General features: G+C 45.9%; 1 protein-coding gene across 1 annotated transcript in view; it reads right to left on the bottom strand.

Annotated features, from left to right (window-relative positions):
* Positions 1 to 10,103: 10,103 nt before the first annotated feature.
* Positions 10,104 to 19,607, bottom strand: part of LOC102954880 (solute carrier family 41 member 3-like) — a 93,893-nt gene continuing 84,389 nt past the window's right edge. The window contains exon 9 of the mRNA XM_042977196.1: positions 10,104 to 10,423. Coding sequence (XP_042833130.1) covers positions 10,104 to 10,423 — 320 coding nt within the window. The remainder of the gene's footprint in view (positions 10,424 to 19,607) is intronic.

Below are 19,607 nucleotides of genomic sequence, written 5' to 3'. Positions count from 1 at the left end.
AGAACAAAGATGTGTCAAAGTGGATAAGGAGGGCCGGAGTTCTGCAGACCTTGGATGGGGGAATCTATGGAGAATGGAGTGCCCAGAACCAGCTCCTGGCAATCTGGCCCTCAGAATAAGAAGAAACACCAGAGCGCTTAGGAAAAGGCGCCCTCTAGTGTCTCCATCTGGAAGCCCTGTCAGCTATAAGCCTGTCTTCTTCCTTCAGAAGGACCTCGAGAGCCCTGGGATTTGGTCTACTTTTCTTGCTTTTCCCATCATGAAATGGGGTAGGAAGTGACAGTGCCCTAGCTGGTAACTTCCCCAGCTATGGCTCTAAGGTGTACAAAGGGGCATTGGTGCCCCCTTCACGTATAGGGCTTTTCTGTGCTGACCAGCTTCTGGAGCTTACTGCCCCAGTGTGAACTATCTGCTATTCAGAAGGAAAACACCTTAATCAGGCAGAACAATGAGGTGAGCTGGCTCCTCCCCCCCCCCCCTTGCTTCCAACAGCCAAGCACCAAGATCAGGAATAGGAGGCCTATTCTCCTTTGGAATATCCAATGTCCATGGCTGTTACTGATCAGGGGACCCAGTTTGAACCCAACGCCCATCACTGGATGCCTGCTGAGTGAGTGCCAGCTCCATGGCTCCTAAGGGTGAATGAAGAGGCAGTCAGAAACAGAGGAATGGCTTCAGCCAGGACCAAAGGGTGTTCAATAATTCCATCCCAAGGGAATGCAATCCATGTGGAAGGGAGATGTTTATCTTCATTTCCGCTAAGCCCAGCAAGGAAGCCAGCTCCCAGCTAATACATCTGGCTCAGCCTCCCCCAAAACAGCTCTCAGTTGGTTTGAGGGGAGGTTGATGTCCTAGGGCTCTGCATGTCCATGCAGTTCTGAAACCAAAAAGGCTGGGCTCCTTTGTCTCCACCTTCCCCATACTCATAAGGGCTTTCCCCTTTGGGCATCTGTAGGCTGGAAATAGTACTCTCAAAGACTAAATTTGTACCCACAAGATGAACTGTAATGGATGATACAGCAATGTCATGAAACTGGATACAATGAGGGTCAGAGTTCTCCATGTTTAGAAGAACCTGACTAGCACAATGTATTCACAAGCTGGCTTGCTCAGGAATCACAGGGACCTTTTGTGGGCTTTCGCTACAGGAGTGCTCCAAAGGATGCTTATTGGAGCCCTCTGAGGAAGAGGCCCACATTCTTCCTTAGGAAAGAGACAGGAATTTTGTCTTATGGTGTGCTTCTGCATATCCTATCCATTGAGAGGGGCAGCAGAGATTCTGAGATATGAGGAAGTTGTTTCCATGTGATGATCAAGAGGTGAGAATGAGGGTTTGGTGCAGTGTATATTCAAAAGACTTTTTGTCTGCTGATCCGGTCATGGAGCATGCTGTGCATGCACAGACTGTTTGTTCTTCCGAATGAGGGTAGCTCCATCCATTAGGGGCAGGGTACATGTGACTACCCATTCCCACGATACTGTTGCCTGCCCAGCACCAAGGGCTCAGGGACAGGGGGGGTTGGTGTCCTCTAGGGTATCAGACCCTGCGAGCCCCACATTGTCTCAGGAAAGTCTTGGAAACTTACCTCCACTCCAGACCCCTTGGTTGGTGTAGGGGACAGACACAAGGTCTCTGTGTGTGAACTGAGACCAAGTTAGGAAAGCAGCAATAGGAGAGGAATGACAATAAGGGGAGTCAAAGGTGTTCATTCAAATTGGCATGGGGGAAACCAAGGAAAGAGACCACGACCTTGCCTTTCCCTTGTCCACACAGAAGGTGGGATCCACCCCCACTCTGCCTTAGCCTACCCACAAGGCATTCTCCCTTGGCACCTGCACATGCCCTGGGTTTGGAGAGGGCCACATAATTATGGAACCATATTGAGAATAGCCTAATGCAACACTTCTATCACCAACACTAAAACACCACCATGCTGAAAGAAGAGGATATTACTCTGAGATACTGTCTCAGAATATTTTCCATGCAAACTGTCTTTCATCAAAAGGGCTCAGGAGTGGCAATGGAGACACACGCTGCCAGAGTTCATCATCACACATGATTTGGAGACGCTAGAGAATGAAGTATTCAACACAGTCTCCTATCAACCAGGTTGTATTCAGAATAAGAAAGGCCTGTGGGCTTAGGCTAAGGGAGAACTCTGGAGGATTACACCTGGGAGCCCTGTCAGCAGGAAGCCTACCTTCTTTCTTTAGGAGCCAGGGATTTCTGGTTTATCCATGCCATGTTTCCCATTAGTTGAGGGAGGCAGCAGTGTTTGAGCTGTAGCTATGGGGTTCTGAGGGCTCTTGCTCAGGAATCTGCAACAAGGACTTGGCTCCCTCATTCCTGGCAAGGGATATTCCAATGCTCACACCCTCCTTGTTCATACTGCCCATGTGTAAACTGTGTGCTTCTCAGGATAAAGGCAACTCAGTCATGCAGGTCAGTGAGGCAAGCTGGATCCCCTTCACCCTCCTTAGCACAGCAGGCCAAGCACCAAGCACCCAGGAACTCAAGTCCTTCTTTCCTTTGGTAGAGCAGAGCCTCATAGTTCTCCCTGAGTACAGGAGCAGAGCGGGATATTGCAGCCCACCCAGTTCTGCCAGCTGAGTGAATGATGGCTCCATGGCACCTAACAGAAAAGAATATATTCTCAACAACACAGCAAGGGGAAGGAAGTTTGCTCCAGGTGGGCCAAACTCACCATTTCAAGTGGGAATGGGGATCCACTTGGAATGAAGATTTTTTGCTTCATTTACCCTCAGTCCAGAAGGAGGCCAGCTCTCTGCCCAAGTCTCTGTCCAGCATACACACCAAACATCGGTTGCTGAGGCCCTTCAAATTCCCTGGGCCTCAGAATGGACTCATACTTCTGAAACCCAGTTATTTAATGAAGAAGGGGCCCTGTGGCAAAAACTCTCCCACAGTCACAAGGACTGGCCCAGACTCTCAGGTGGAAGGAAGAAGATAGGACTCTTGAGACACTGATTCTGAACACATTGTGGGAAAAACCTTGTTTCTACAAGACAGCAACAATGAGTCAAGGTGCATGAGAAGGGCCAGAGCTCTTCAGACCTTGGAAGGGGAATTCTATGGAGAAGGCAGTGCCCTGCACCAGTTCCTGGCAACCTGGCTATAAGAAGAAACACCAGAGAGCTTGTGCAAAAGTGCCATTTAGTGTCACCATCTGGCAGCCGTGACAGCACCGGGCCCACCTTCCTTCAGAAGGATGTAGGACACCCTGGGCCCTGGTCAGCTATTGTTGCTTTTTGCAACATTGAATGGAGTCAGTAGTGACAGTGCTATAGCTTGGAGGTTCCCCCAGCTGTGGCTCCAAAGTGTGGAGTGGGGCATTTGTACCCTCTTACTGTAAGAGGCTCTTGCTGTGTGGACCAGCTTCTGGAGACTTCAGCTCCTGCGTGAACTGTCTGCTTTTCAGAAGGAAGGCACATCAATAAGGCAGAGCAGAGAGGCAAGCTGACTCTGTTCTCCCCACCCTTGCTACAAACAGCCAAGCACCAAGGTCAGGGTATGGAGCCCCATTCTCCTTTGGGATATCTATCAGATGCTGATGGCTACAACTGAGCATGGAACTGAGTGGGAACCCGACACACATCCAGGGGTGACTGCTGAATGAGTGCCAGCTCCAAGACTCCTAAAGATGAATGAAGAGTCACTCAGAAATACAGAAAAGGAGAGAATATGGCTACAGCCAGGATCAAAGGGCATTCAATATTTCCATCCAGTGGGAATGCGATCAGTGTGGAATGGAGATGTTTATCTTCATTTCCACTAGGACCAGCAAGGGGGACAGCTCCCCACTAATACATCTGGCCAAGCCTCCCGACACACAGCTCTTGGCTGGACCTCTTCTGATGCCCTAGGTCCTTGGATGTCCATGTAGACCTGAAACCAAAAGGCCAAGACCACTTTAGCTCCACCTGTCCCATAGTCACAAGGGCTGGTCCCCATAGGACATTTCCAAGCTGGAGATAGTACTCTGAAAGACTGAATTTGTATGGACCCCAAGATGACCCTTGACAGATGATAAAGCAATGTCATGAACCTGGAAATGAGGGCCAGAGTTCTTCATGTTTAGGAAAACCTGACTAGCACAATGCATTCACAAGCTGACTTACTCAGGAATCACAAGCAAATTTTGTGGGTTTTGGCTCCAGGAGTTCTGCAAAGGATACCCGTTGGAGTCCTGTGAGCAGGAGGCCCACATTCTCCCTTAATAAATAGAGGGAAACTTCGGCTTCTAGTGCGTTTCTGCCCATCATGTCCATTGAGAGGGTCAGCAGTGGATCTGAGATATGAAGAATGTGCTTCCATGCAATGATCAAGACGTGGGAAAGAGGTCTTGGTGCCCTATTCAAAAGGCTTTTTGTGCACTGATAAGGTTGTGGAACATGCTGCACTTGTCAGACTGTTCTTTTGATTGAGAGTAGCTCCATCCATAAGGGATGGGAGTCCAGGTAGCTACCCATTCCCACAACACTATAATCTGCCCACCACCAAAGGCTCAGGGACAGGGGGAATAAGATGTCCTCTGGGAAATCAGACTCTGAGACCATGCATCAGGTCAGGAAAGGCTTGGATGCTCACCTCCAAATCGGGGAATCTTGGTTGCTGTAGGGAACAGACACAGAGTCTCCATGTGTGAACTGAGAACAAGTTAGGAGAGCAGCAATGGGAGAGGAATGACTCCAGGGCAAGTCAAAACTGTGCATTCAAATGGGCACGGGAGAAACTGAGGAAAGAGATCCTGACTTTCCCTCCCCCTTGACCCACACAGGAGGTGTGATCCACTCCCAATTTCAGGCTTAGCCTACTCACAAGCATTCTCTCTGGGCACCTTCACACACCCTGGGTATGGGCAGGGCCATATCATTCTGAAACTAAATTGAGAAGGACCCAATGAAAAATCCCTATCACCATCACAGGCACACCATTAAACCCCCAAGCTGAAACAAGAGGATATTACTCTGGAACGCTCTACCGGAATAGTGTCCATGCCAACCCTCTTTCATCAAAGAAGTTCAGGAGTGGCAATGAAGACACACACCGCCAGACTTCTTCACCACACATGGGATGTGGAGAAAGTTGAGAATGAAGTACTGTTTGCAGTCTCCTATCAACCAGGTTGTATCCAGAATGAGAAAGGCCTGTGGGATTAGGCCAAAGGCATCCTCTGAAGGACTACACCTGAGAGCTCTGTCAGCAGGAAGCCTGCCTTCTTTCTTTAGGAGCCAGGGATTTCTGGTGTGGTCTATCCATGCCACATTTCCCATAAGTTAAGGGAGGCAGCAGTGTTTGAGCTGTAGCTATGGGGTTCTGAGGGCTCTTGCTCAGGAATCTGCAATAAGTACTTGGTTCCCTCATTCCTGGCAAGGGATATTCCAATACTCACACCCTACTCGTTCATACTGCCCATGTGCAAACTGTGTGCTTCTCAGGATAAAGGCAACCCAGTCATGCAGGTCAGTGAGGCAAGCTGGCTCCCCTTCACCCTCCATAGCACAGCAGGCCAAGTACCAAGCACCCAGGAACTCAAGGCCTTCTTTCCTTTGGTAGAGCAGAGCCTGATAGTTCTCCCTGAGTACAGGAGCAGAGCAGGAGATTGCAGCCTAGCCAGGTTTGCCAGAGTGAGTGATGCCTTCATGGTGCCTAAGGGAGAAAAAAAATACATTGTCAGACACACAGCAAGGGAAGGGAAATGGGTGCCAGGTGGGCCAAAGCTTGACATTTATGGTGGGAATTGGGATCCACTTGGAAAGATGGCTGTCTTCAGTTGCCTCTGCCCAGAAGAAGTCCTGCTCTCTGCCCAAATCTCTGGCCCAGCCTAAATACCAGATGTCCTCCCCCAGTCCCCTTCCAATCCCTGAGCTCTGAATGGCTGCATACTTCTGAAACCCAGTGAATTAAAGAAGAAGTAGCCCTGAGGAACTGTCTCCCGCAGTCACAAGGACTGGATCAGACTCCCAGGTGGAATTCAGAGGATAGACTCTTGAGACACTGATTCTGAATGGATTGTGGGAAGAGCCTTTTTTCTACAAGAGGGCAAAGATGTGTCAAGGTGGATAAGGAGGTCCAGAGATCTTCAGAGCTTGGAAGGTGAATTCTATGGAGTAGGGAGTGCCCAGCACCAACTCCTGGCAACCTGGATGGCCGTGAGGAGAAGAAGAAACAACAGAGAGCTTAAGGCATAAGTGCCCTCTAGAGTCTCCTTCTGGGAGCTCTCTCAGCAACAAGGACTGCTTTCTTCCTTCAGAAGGACCTATAGAACCTGGTACTTGGCTTGCCTTTGTTGCTTTTCCCATTGTTGAATGGAGTGAACAGTGACAGTGTTGTAGCTTGGAGGTTCCCAGAGCTGTGGCTCCAAAGTGTGGGGAGGGGCATTGGTGCCTCTTCAGTACAAAGCTCTTTCTGTGCTGACAAGCTTCTGGAGCCCACTGCTCCTGTGGAAACTGTCTGCTTTTCAGAAGGAAGACATCTCAATCAGGCAGATCATGGAGGTGAGCTGGCTCCCGTGTCCCCTGCCCCTGGCTACAAACAGCCAAGCACCAGACTCAGAGATAGGAAGACTATTCTCCTTTGCGATATCCGATGCTTATGGTTGGTACTGAGTATGGGACTGACTGGGAAGCCGATGCCTGTCCCTGGATGACACCTGCTTAGTGAATGCCAGCTCCAAGGCTCCTGAGAGTGAATGAAGAAGCAGTCAGAAACAGAGAAACAAAGGGAGAGAATATGGCTGCAGCCAGAACCTAAGGGCATTCAATATTTCCATCAAATGTGAATGCAATCATGTGGAATGGAGATATTTATCTTCATTTCCCATTAGACCACCAAAGGGGCCAGCTTCCCGCTAATATGTCTGGCCCAGCCTCTACACAGCTATCGAGTGGATCCCTTCCAAAGCCCTAGTGCTCTGGATGCCCATGTAGTCCTGAAACCAAAAGGCCAGGGACCCTTTGGCTCCACCTGTCCCAAAGTCACAGGGCTGGCCCCATTGGACATCTGCAGCTGGATTTGGTACTCTGAAAGACTGAATTTTTATGTACCTGAAGACAAACCTGATGGATGACAAAGCAATGTCATGAAAGTGGATGCACTGAGGGCCAGAGTTCTTCATGTTCAGAAGAACCTGACCAGCACAATGATTTCATAATGTGCCTTGCTCAAGAATCACAAGAACATTTGGGACCTTTGGCTACAGGAGTTCTCCACAGGATGCCCTTTGGAGCCCTGTGGGCAAGAAGCCCACATTCTCCCTTAAGAAATACAGGGGGGTGGCACCTGAGTGGCTCAGTCAGTTGGGTGACCGACTTCAGCTCAGGTCATAATCTTGCAATTTGTGGGTCCAAGCCCCACATCAGGCTCTGTGCTGAACGCTTGCTCTGAGCCTGGAGCCTGCTTTGGATTCTGTGTCTCCTTCTCTCTCTGCCCCTCCCCCTGCTTGTGCTCTGTCTCACTCTGTCTCTCAAAAATAAATAAATGTACAAAAAGTTTTTTAAAAAGGAAATAGAGGGGAAATTTGGCCTCTGGTGTGCTTCTGCCCATCGTATTAGTAGAGGGGGGCAACATTGGCTGTGACATAGGAAGAATGTGCTTCCATGTGATGATCAGATGGTGGGAACGAGGCCTCGGTGCTCCATTTATTCAAAAGCATTTTTGTGCACTGATCACATCCAGAATCATAGTGCATATGCACAAACTGTTCTTTCAATTGAAGGTTGCTCCCTCCATTAGGGACAGGGGTCCATGTACCTACCCATTTGCATGATACTGTAGCCTGCCCGCCACCAGGGGCTCAGGTACAGGGGTGGGCAGCTGTCCTCTGGGACATCACCTCTGGGAGCCCTGCACTGGATTGGAAAAGGCTGGGAAACTCACCCCTAACCTGGGGGCCTCTGTTGGTGTAGGTGACAGACAAAGGGTAGGGTAACCATGTGTGAACTGAGAGCAAGTTAGGAAAGCAGCAATGGGAAAGGAATGACTACTCAATGACTACAATGAGCCAAAGCTGTGCATTCAAATGGGCATATGGGAAACTGAGGAAAGAGACCATGACCTTCCCTTCCCCTTGCCCCACACAGGAGGTGGGCTCCACCCCCAACCACGGGCTTTGACTACCCAAGAGCATTCTCCATGGGCACCTTCACGCACCCTGGGTATGGGCAGGGCCACATCATTCTGAAACGAAATTCAGAAGGACCCAATGCTATACCTCTATCACCATCACAGACACACCACCAAACCTCCAAGCTGAAACAAGAGGAGACACTGTCCCAGAATAGTGTCCATGCCAACCCCCTTTCATTACAAAAGCTCAGGAGTGGCAATGGAGACACACACTGCCAGAGTTCTTCACCACACATGAGATTTGGAGAAAGTTGAGAATGAAGTACCATTCGCAGTCTCCTATCAACCAGGTTGTATCCAGAATAAGAAAGGCCTGTGGGTTTAGGCCAACGTGGGGCCTCTGAAGGACTACACCTGGGAGCCCTGTCAACAAGAAGCCTGCCTTCTTTCTTTAGGAGCCAGGGATTTCTGGCTTGGTCTATCCATGCCATTTTTTTTCCCCATCAGTTGAGGGAGGCAGCAGTGTTTGAGCTGTAGCTATGGGGTTCTGAGGGCTCTTGCTTAGGAATCTGCAACAAGGACTTGCTTCCCTCATTCCTGGCAAGGGCTCTTCCAATGCTCACCCCTTCCTCATTCATACTGCCCATGTGCAAACTGTGGGCTTTTCAGAATAAAGGCACCTCAGTCATCCAGGTCAGTGAGGCAAGCTGGCTCTCCTTTACCCTCCATAGCACAGCAGTCCAAGCACCAAGTACGCTGGGACTCAAGGCCTTCTTTCCTTTGGTGGAGCAGAGCCTGATAGCTCTCCCTGAGCACAGGAACAGAGTGGGAAGTTGCAGCCTAGGCAGGGGTATGAGCTGAGTTAGTGATGACTCCATGGCTCCTAAGGGAGAAAAATAAAACATTTCTCAGACACACAGCAAGGGAGATGAAGTGGGGGCCAGGTGGGCCATAACTTGACATTTCCAGTGCGAATGGGGATTCACTTGGACAGAAGATGTCTTGCTTCATTTGCGCTTGGTCCAGAAAGAGGCCAGCTCCCTGTCCAAATCTCTGGCCTAGCCTACTCACCAAACATCCTCTGCTGGGACGCCTTCAAATTCCCTCAACCTCAGTATGGCCACACACTTCTGAAACCCAGTGAATTAATGAAGAAATAGCCCTGTGGCAAAATCTCACCCTCAGTCCCAAGGACTCGACCACACTCCCAGGTGGAAGACAGAAGATAGAACATTTTAAGAGAGAACATTTTAAGATAGAACATTTTAAGATAGAACATTCTGGAGACTCCAGCTCCTGTGTGAACTGCCTGCTTTTCAGAAGGAAGACATATCAATCAGGCAGAGCAGAGAGGCGAGCTGCTGTGTGTCAAGATGTGTCAAGGCAAATAAGGTGGGTCAGAGCTCTTCAGAGTGTGGACAAGGAATTCTATGGGGATGGGAATGCCCATGCCCTGTTCCTGGCAACCTGGCTGTAAGAAGAAGAACACCAGAGGGCTAAGGCAAAAACACCCTCTAGAGTCTCCAGCTGGGAGCCCTGTCAACACCAGGCCTGCCTTCTTTCTTCAGAAGGACCTAGACAGCCCTGGGACTTGGATGGCTTTTGATGCTTTTCACGCCATTGCATGGAGTGGGCACTGAGAGTGCTGTAGCTGGGAGGTACCCCCAGCTCTGGTTCCAAAGTGTGGAGAGAGGCATTGGTACCCTATTCCTGTAAAGGGCTCTTTCTGTGCTGACCAACTTCTGGAACCTCCTGCTCATGTGTGAATTGTCTGCTTTTCAGAAGGAAGGCACCTCAATCAGGCAGAGCAAGGAGGCGATCTGGCTCCACTCTCCCCACCCCTTGCTACAAATAGCCAACCACCAAGCTCATTGATATGAGTATTCTCCTTTGGGATATCCGATGCTGATGGCTATAACTGAGCATGGCATGGAGTGGGAACCAGATGCCCGTCCTTGGGTGTCTGCTGAGTGAGTGTCAGCTCCAAGTCTCCTAAGTATGAATCAAGAGGCAGTCAGAAACACAGGGAGGCTGAGGAGATGGCTGCAGCCAGGACCAAAGGGCATTCGATATTCCCATCCAATGGGAATGTGATCAATGTGGAATGGAGATGTTTATCTTCATTTTCCTGAGGCCTAGCAAGGGAGCCAGCTCCTGGCTGATATGTCTGCCCGAGACTCCCCATGCACAGCTCTCGACTGGACCCCTTCTGATGCCCTAGGGCTCTGGATGTCCATGTAGTCCTGGAACCACAAGGCCAGGGACTCTGGCTCCCCCTGTCACACAGTTTCAAGGGCTGGTCCCCATTGAACATCTGCAGCACGATATAATACTCTAAAAGACGGAGTATTTATGGACCCCAAGATTAAACTTGGATGATAAAGCAATTTTATGAAACTGGATACAAAACGAGAGCCAGTGTTCTTCATGTTTAGAAGAACCTGGCAAGCACAATTTATTCACAATCTGGCCAGCATAGGAATCAAAAGAACTTTTGGGGTCTTTGGCTATAGGAGTGTTCAAAAGGATGCCCTTTGTAGCCCTGTGAGCAAGAGGCCCACATTCTCCCTTAAGAAGTAGAGCAGAACTTTGAATTCTGGTGGGTTTCATATCATCATATTGGTAGAGAGGGTCAACAGTGGCTCTTCGATATGAGGAATGTGCTTCCACGTGATGATCAAGAGGTGGGAGTGAACCTTGGTGCACTATTTATTCAAAAGCCTTTTTGTGTGCTGATCATGCCATGGAGCATGGTGTATTTTCACAGACTGTTCTTCTGAATGAGGGTAGCTCCATCTATTGGGGGGGGGGGTCCACGTGGCTTCCATTCCTATGATACTGTTGTCTGCCCAGCCTCAGGGGAGCAGGGGCATGGCGGCAGTTGCTGTCCTCTGGGACATCAGGCTCTGAGAGCCCTGCATTGGGTCAGGAATGGCTTGGAAACTCACCTACAAACCAGGGATCTCAGTTGGTGGAGGGGACAGACACAGTGCATCACACTGTACTTTTAGGCACCTAACACTAGGCCATTTCCTGGTGCTTCTACACAAGGGTTTAAGAATACTTCTGACTACATATCCTCGAAAAGCTTTCTAAGACCCTCTTGCAGCCAAGGGTACTTTTCATCAGTAAAGCAAAAGTGTCTACACAGAGAGGTGGTGAGGAAAGTGTTACTCTATATTTCTATGAGGGACAAGAATGTCACTTGAAGCACAGTAATTCTTTGGGCACTTAAACACGGGGTCTTTCACTATGGCTAATATAGAATGTTTTTTAAAGTTTTTATTTAAATTCCAGTTAGTTAACATACAGTGGAATAATAGTTTCAGGTGTAGAATTCAGTTGTTTCACCCTTCCACACAATCCCCGGTGCACAACATAAAGTGTACTCTTTCATTCCCATCTCTTATATAACCCAATCCCCCGACCCATGTTTCCTCTGGTAACTATCAGTTTGTTTTCTATAGTTAAGAGTATGTTTCTTGTTTTGCCACTCTCTTTTTTTCCACCATGATTATTTGTTTTGTTTCTTACCATAGGAGTGAAATCGTATGGTATAAGCCTTTCTCTGACTGACTTATTTCACTTAGCATAATATCTTCGAGCTCCATCCAAATCATTGCAAAGGAAATTTTCATTCTCTTTCATGGCTGCTTAATATATATATACCACATCTCCATCCATTCTTCAGCCAATGGACGTTTGAGCCCTTTTCATAATTGGCTATTTTTCATTGTGCTGCTAAAAACAGTGGGGTGCCTGTATCCCTTTGAATTCTTATTTTTGTATCCTTTGGGTAAATACCTCATAGGGCAATTGATGGATCATAGGGCAACTCTAAGTTTTAAAGGGTAAGCAATTTTTTAATTAATTTATTTGAGAGGGAGAAAGTGAGAGAGTGAGAGATGGGGAAGGGCAGAGAGAGATGGAGAGAGAATCCCAAGTGCACTCCATTCTGCCAGTGCAGAGCCCAATGAGCTCAGTCCCATGACTTCGAGATCCTGACTTGAGTGGCTATCAAGAGTCAGTCGCCTAACTGACCGTGCCACCCAGGTGCCCCAGGGAAGTCCTATTCTTAAGATTTGATAAAACTGTGTCCTGTTTTCCAGATTGTCTGCACCAGTTTGCATTCCCACCCACAGTGTCAGAGGGTTTCCCGTTCTCCACATCCTTGCAAATACCAGTTGTTCCTTGTGTTGTGAAATTTAGCCCTTTTGACAGATGTGTGGTGATATCTCATTGTAGTATGATTTGTATTGCCCTGATGGTGAGTGATGTTGAGCCTATTTCCATGTGTCTTTGGGGAAAGATCCACCTTGTGTGTTCCCCTTTGTGCTCCTCTCCCTCCACCTCTTTCCTCAATGAGGGCTCCCTCTCCTCTGCAGCACGCTTGATATATTTCTCCCCCAACCCCCCTCTCTGCCCTTCCTACCTTCTTTGATGTGGATTCTTCTCTCCCTGTAGCTGTGGACTTGGTTCTGTCAGTCTTCGTGTTGCTTTCTGGGGTATTTAGAATGATTTGCTAGTGATACTAGCTATGTTCAAGGGATGAGGCTACACGGTTGCCATGCTAGCTCTTCTAACACACACTAATAATGTTTCAACAAACTGTGAGATGTATGTGAAAGGCTACATGAAAGACACTTGAACAGTGTTATTTCAGGCAGTAAACCACAAGGCATGGGTGGTGTCTAGTGGGTGTTTTGAGGGGTACATGTGTGGTGTGTGTGGTATACATTTGGAGTGGTTTTGGTTCAGTGCATAATCCTGTTCTGTATGGATGGCACGTATGTTGTATATGTCGTTTGTGTCTGTGTATGGTATTTTTGTGGTGAGCATGGTGTATGTTGTGTCAGTGGTTTGTAGGAGGTATGGTATATGTGTCTTTCTGTGTGCTGTGTGGTATATGTGTTGCGACTGTACTATATATAGTATAGCGTGTAGCGTGGAGCGTGTATGCTCCACATATAATGTATGTTCGTGTGTGGTCTTCGTATGACATGTGTGTTTTGTATGTGGTACATGTGTGGTTTTGTGGTGTGGCATACGGCTGGAGTTTGTGTAATATAAGTGTGGTGTGTGTAGTGTGCATAGTGTCTGTATGTCACGTACGTATGGATTATCATGGTGTGTTTATTTTGTTTATTGTGTATGTGGTGTCTGTGTAGTATAAGTGTGTTTTGTGTGTTACATATTTGGCATGGATGTGGTGTATATATGGAGTGTGTTTGTGTGGTATATGTGTGTAGGGTGTATATGTATGTGTGTGGTATGTGTATTATGTGTAGTAAATAGTGTGTGGAAGATATCTGTGTGATGTGTATGTGCTGTGTATGTGGTGAATGGGTGAAGTGTTTTTGTGGTATTCTTGTGTCATGCGAGGTATGTGTTTGTACTATCTGTTGCCGTGTGTTTGGTGTAGGTGTGGTGTAGCTGTGTGCTATACGAGTCACATTTGTGTCTATATGTGCATTGTGTGCGATGTCTGTGTAGTTTATGTGTAGAGGAGGTGGCATGTCTTCTGTATATGTGGTGTAGGTTTGGAGTGCGTGGTGTGTATGTGGAGTGTGTTTCTGTGGTATACAGGAGATGGTTTGGAAATTGTGTGCTGTATATGTGTTGAGTGTGAGATACTGTGGGAGGGTTATAACTGTGGGTGTGTGGGGCATGTGTGATCTGTGTTGGATAAGTTTGTGGCATATGCATGGTGACTGTGTGGTGTATATGTGGTGTGTGTAATGTATGTATGTGTACATGGTGTGTGTGTGATGTAGGTGTGTATGTAGTATTAATGTGGCTAATGTGATGTGCAAGGTGTGTGGTATGTCAGGGTGTGCATGTATGTGTGTTATAAGTTCTTGAGTGTAACATACGTGTGGTCATATGTGGTGTATTTTTCATAAATGTGTTGTGTTTGTGTGTTGTGTATTTGTGTATTGTGGTATGTGTGATACATATGTGGTGTTTGTGTGTAATTTGTGTGGTTGCATGTATTGCATGTGTGATATATCTGTGTTGTTTATGTGATGTATATATAGTGTTTGATGTCTGTGTGTGGTGTATGTTTGGTGTGTGTTGGTATATCTGTGGTTAGTGTGTGGTATACCTTTCTTAGGTGTGTACATGGTGTGGTGTTGTGAAAGTATGCTGTGAGTACAGTGTATGTCGGGACTTTGTGAGTTGAATGTTGTGTGTGTGGCATGTGTTGTATGTATTTGGTATATATGTGGCATGTGTGTTACATATTCCTTTGTTTTCACTTGTGGTGTTTGTGGAAATGTTATATGTGAGGAGTCTGTCAAGTATCTGTTTTGTGTGTGTTGGTGGTAAATTTGTGGCATGCTGTGTGTGTGGTCTGTGTCTTTGGTGTGTGTGCTGCATGCATGGTGTGAGTGTGAGAGATGAATGTGTTTGTTGTGTGTGGTGTATGTTATGTGTGTGTGTGTGGTGTATATTTTGTATGTGTGTTTGCTTGGTATTTTGTGATGGGTGTGGTGTTTATTTGGTGTGTGGGTGTAGAGTGTGTGTGTGATGCATGTGTATTATTGTGTTATTAGTGCTTGTCTTTGTGTGGGGGTGGTTTGTGTACTGAGTTCATTATTTCTATGAGCTGTATGGCTTGTGGTATGTGTGTGTGTGTGTGTGTGTGTGTGTGTGTAATATAGGCGTGGTGTATGTATTATGTATGTGTGAGTGTGGATTCAGTGTGGCATGTGTGGTATTTGTGACATATATGTGTGGTTTCCCTGTCATGTATGTGTAGTGTTTGAGTGGCAAATGCGTGTCATGTATTAGGTATGTGTGTGGTGTGTGTGTGATATATGTATGTAGTGTGTATGGTGTGTGAGACATGTGCGGTCTTTGTGGTGTTTATGATGTGTGTGCCTACTGTGTCTGTGCAGTGTATTTTTGGTTAATAGCTGGTATATGATTTGTGTGTGGTATACACATGGGCACACTGTATGTGTGATATTTTGTGTGTCTTCTATATGTAGTGTTATCAGTGTGATGTGTGTGGTGTATGTACATTTTGTGTGCTGTGTGTGGTGCATGGGGTAATATGTGCCTGGTGTACATATGGTGTCCATGTGGTTATATGTAGTTTGTGGTGGCAAACAGGTGTGGGAGTTTGTGTGGAATATGTGTGCTGTGTGTGGTGAGAGGTTTTTATGTCATGTGTGTGGTTTATGTGTGGTATGTGTATGTGGTATATGTGGTGAGTGTGGTATCTGTATGGTAAAGTTGGGGCACGTGAAGTACGTGTGCATATGTGTGGTAGATTTGTCATACCTATGTGTTGAAATTGTGGTCCATGTGGTATGAGTGGTATAAGGGTTGCATGTCTTTTGTGTGTGTTGTGTGTGTCCTTGAAATATGTGTCTTGTATTTGTAATGTATGTGTGGTGTGTGTGGTAAAAAGGTTTTGTATGTGGTGTGGGTGCATTGTATGCTTGGCTTGTGTTTGCATGGCTTATGTGTGAGGTATGTGTGTTATATATGCAGTATGAGTGTTGCATGTGTTGCATATGGGCATGTTGTTGATGTGTGGTGTGTGTGTGCAGTGTGTGTGTGTGCTGTATGTGCAGTGTTACTTGGTGTGTGGGTTCAGATTGTGTTTGGGACACATATGTGGTGTGTGCATCATAATAATTCTGTGTGTATGTGTAGTGCATACGTGTGATACATGTGTTGTGTATGAATAGTGTTGTGTTTGGGGTATGTATCCTCTGTGTGAGTTTTACATATGTGTGGTGTGTCAGTGGTGTTTGTGTGGTGTATTTATGTGTGTGGAATATGTGTAGTGTGTCTGTGGTGTCTTAGGGCTGTGTTTTGTGGCAGTCTTTGTGTTTGTGTAATATACATATTGTCTGTGTCTGGTGTATGTGTAGGTTGTGTCTGTGGTAAACATGTGGTCTGTGTGTGGAATGTATAGTATATATCTTTTGTGTATGTGTTATATATGTGGCGTACATTTGGCCTATGTGCGTTCTTTGTAGTGTGTGTACATTGAATGTGGCATATTTATGATAATGGTGGTTGTCACCATGGTATGTATTTGAAATTTGTTTTGTGGGGTTGTTTCTGGTGTTTCTGGTTTGTGTTGTGTGTGTTTGGTATGTATAATCTGTGGTTTGTATGTTGTAGGTGTTGTATTTCTGATGTGTGTGTAAGTGGTGTGTGAGTGTGTGGTGTATTTGTCGAGTGTGGATTGTGTTGTGTGGATTGTTATTTTATGGGTGGGGGGTGTGTAGTGCATGTTCCATGTATGTGCTTGGTGTGTGTGTGCTTTCTAGGTGTGGTCTGTGAAGGGTATATGGGTGGTGTCTGGGGTATATTGGTGATGCAGCAGTGCTGTATGTGTCGTGTGTTGATTTGCATGTGATAGATGTGCGTGGTACATTTTTCTCATGGAAGTGTGGTATGTGTAGTTGCATGTGTTGTATGTACCCTGTGTGTGCTTTCTGTGTGGTGTGGGTGCTGTTTGCAGGATATGCTTGAGGATCATGCTGTATGTTTGGTGTGTATGTATGTGTGATGTGTGTCTGGTGAGGATGTGGTGTGTGTATCTATGATTGGAATGAGTGCTTATGTGTGGTATACATGGAATGTGTATGTGTTGTATGGGGTGTCTGTGATATGTACACAGTGTGTGTGCGTGGTATATGCATGGTGTGTTTGTATGCTTTATGTGTGTTGAGAATGTGGTATATCTATGTAGTGTGTGTGTGTGTGTGTGTGTGTGTAATAGTGTTGGTGTGTTTGTAGTGTTTGTGTGGTGTGTCTGTGTCCATTGTGTATATGTGGCATGTGTAGTGTATGTCTGTGAATCTATATAAATATGTGGTTATTGTGGTGTGTATGTGTGTATGTGCATATGTGTGTGTGTGTATGTTGTAAGTACCTGGTTATTGTGTGATGAATGTGTGGTGTGTTTGTGTTATCTCTGTATGGTGTAAGGGTGTTGTACTTAAGGTGTGTAAAGAGTGTGTGTTTGTGTATGGCATATGTGTGCTATACATGTGGTGAAGGTGTGACATGTGCTGCATGTGTGGTATATATGTGGCATGTTGTGGTATAGATGCAGTGTGTATTTGGTATATTTGTGGTGTGCATTGTATGGAGGCAGACTATGTGGTGTGTGTGCAGTGTATGCGTGGTGTAAGAGCTTTTTGTGTTGTGGGTATGTGGAATGTGTGGGTGAATTATAGGTGTGGTGTGTATGTGACATGTGTGGTGTGTTGAGGTATATGTACAACATAAGCAGTGTGTGGTATGGATTTAGTAAGGTTATTGTGTGTTTTACTTGTGGAGCGAGTGTCCCATATGTGTTGTTATTGTGTGATGTATGTGTGGTATGTCTGTGATATCTCTTGTTTGGTATAGGTGTGGTGTGTTGGTGTATTGTTATGTGTGTGGTATGTGTAGTATCTGTTTATAGTGGTTATGATGTCTGATATGTGTGGAATATGTAGTGTGTGTGGTTATATTATGTGTGTGGTGTGTGTGGAGTGTGCGTGGTGTCTCAGTGCTATGTAGGAGGTTTATGTGTGTTCATTTGTGCTATATTATGGCATGTGAGTTGTGATGATGGTATGTATATCTCTGAGGTGTTTGTTCTCCATGTAGAGTTGTGTTTATGTGGTATTTGTGTGGCACATATGCTGTGTGTGGTGTTTGTGGTGTTTGTGCTGTGTATGAACATGTGGTGTGTGTGTATGTCTTATGTATTGTGTATGGATATGTGTGGTGTTGATATTTGTTTTGTAGATTTGCTTGTGTGCATTTGTGTGTATTTGTTGTGTTTGTCAGTTACATATCTCATGAATGTTTGGCATATATGTGGGACATGTGTTGTATATGTGCTATATTTGTGTTGTATCTGTGTCATGATGGGTGAGTGTGTGCTATTTTGTATAGTTATGCCTGTGGTATATATCGGTGTGTTTCTAAAATATGTATGGTATGCCCATGTGTTCAGTATTTGTGGTGTGTATGAGTGAGAGTGTGTACTATATGTATGGTGTATATGTGATGGAAGTTTGATATGTGAGGTATGTGTGGCATGTATGTGGTGTGTGTGTGTGTGTGCACGTGTGTGTTATATATGTGAGGTATGTGTCTGGTGTGGGTATGGTGTATGTGTGTTTCCGTGTGACATGTATGGTTTGGGCAGTACATGTAATGGGTGTGTGTGCGCATGTGAATGTGCAGGTGCATGTGGGAGTGTCTGTGGTGTGTGCTGTGTACATGTGGTGTATTTGTGGTGTATGGGCAGTGTGGTGTTGTGTATGTATCATATGTGTGTATTTATGTGTATTGTATTTCTTGTGCATATACTTTGTGTGTTGAGTATAAGTGATATGACATGCTGTGTATGCATCTTTTATGTGCAGGATATGAGTGGTGTGGGTGTTGTGTACATGTGGTGTGTGTGTAGTTTACGTGCAGTGTGTGGTATATGTGCGATCTTTGTGCTTTTTGTGATGTGTGTAATATATATTTGTGGTGGAATGCAGCATATGGGTGATGGGATGGAGTGGAAGTGGTGTAGGTGTGGGTTGTGAAGTGTCTTGTGGTGTGCATGGTGTCTGTTTGGTGTGTGTTTGTGTGGTATCAGTGTGGTATGTGTGCAGTGTAGGATAGGTGTGTTATGTCTGTGATGTGTGGGAGTAAGTGTGGTGGTGTGAGTTTTGGTATATATGGGATGTGTATGAAGCATGTGCGGAGTTAGTGTGTATGGCATCTGTATTGCTTATCTGTGTGGTGTGTGAGGTGCATGTGTCATGTATTTGATTGTGCTTGCAGCATATGTGGGCATATTGTGTTTCTTATGTGTGGTGTTTACATGTGGTATAAGTGGTAAGTATGTGTTTGATGTGTGTTAGTGTGGCATAGGTGAATCAAGTGTGTTGTGTGTGTGGTGTATAGGTAATGTGTGTATGGTAGGGGTAGTGTGTTTTGATGTGTAGAATATGTGTGGTGTATTGTGTAATTTGTGTGCTGTATCTGTTGTTTTGGTGTGTGAGGTTTGTGTGTGTGGCATATGTGTGGTTTGTATGTGGTGTGCATGTGTGAAGTAGATGTGTTCTATACGTGTGGGTTAAGTATAGTGTATATGTGCAATGTGTGTGTGTGTGTGCGTGTGTGTTGAGTGTGCATTGCAATGATGTATATGTTGTGTGTGGTGTCTAACATGTGGTTTGGTATAAATGTGATATGATGTGTTCGTGGTGTAACTATGGTGTGTGTGTGGCATATGTCCATATGTGCTATATATGTGTTGTCAGTTCGGTTTGTGTGTGTTACAAATATTAAATACAGGTTATATAAATTCTGTATGTGGTCTATGTTTGCAGTTGGTAGCATGTTTGGTTTGTGTGTAATGTGGGATATACATATGTTTGATGTTTATGGTATATGTGTGCATGTGTTTTGGCTTATAAGTCACATGTGTGTGATGTGTGTGGTATGCATGTCATATGTATGGTTAACAAGTGGTTATATGTGTTGTGTATAT

Source organism: Panthera tigris, chromosome A2 (genome assembly GCF_018350195.1).
Source record: "Panthera tigris isolate Pti1 chromosome A2, P.tigris_Pti1_mat1.1, whole genome shotgun sequence".
In the NCBI taxonomy this organism is placed as follows: domain Eukaryota; kingdom Metazoa; phylum Chordata; class Mammalia; order Carnivora; family Felidae; genus Panthera; species Panthera tigris.
This window is presented reverse-complemented; position numbering and strand designations above follow the sequence as displayed.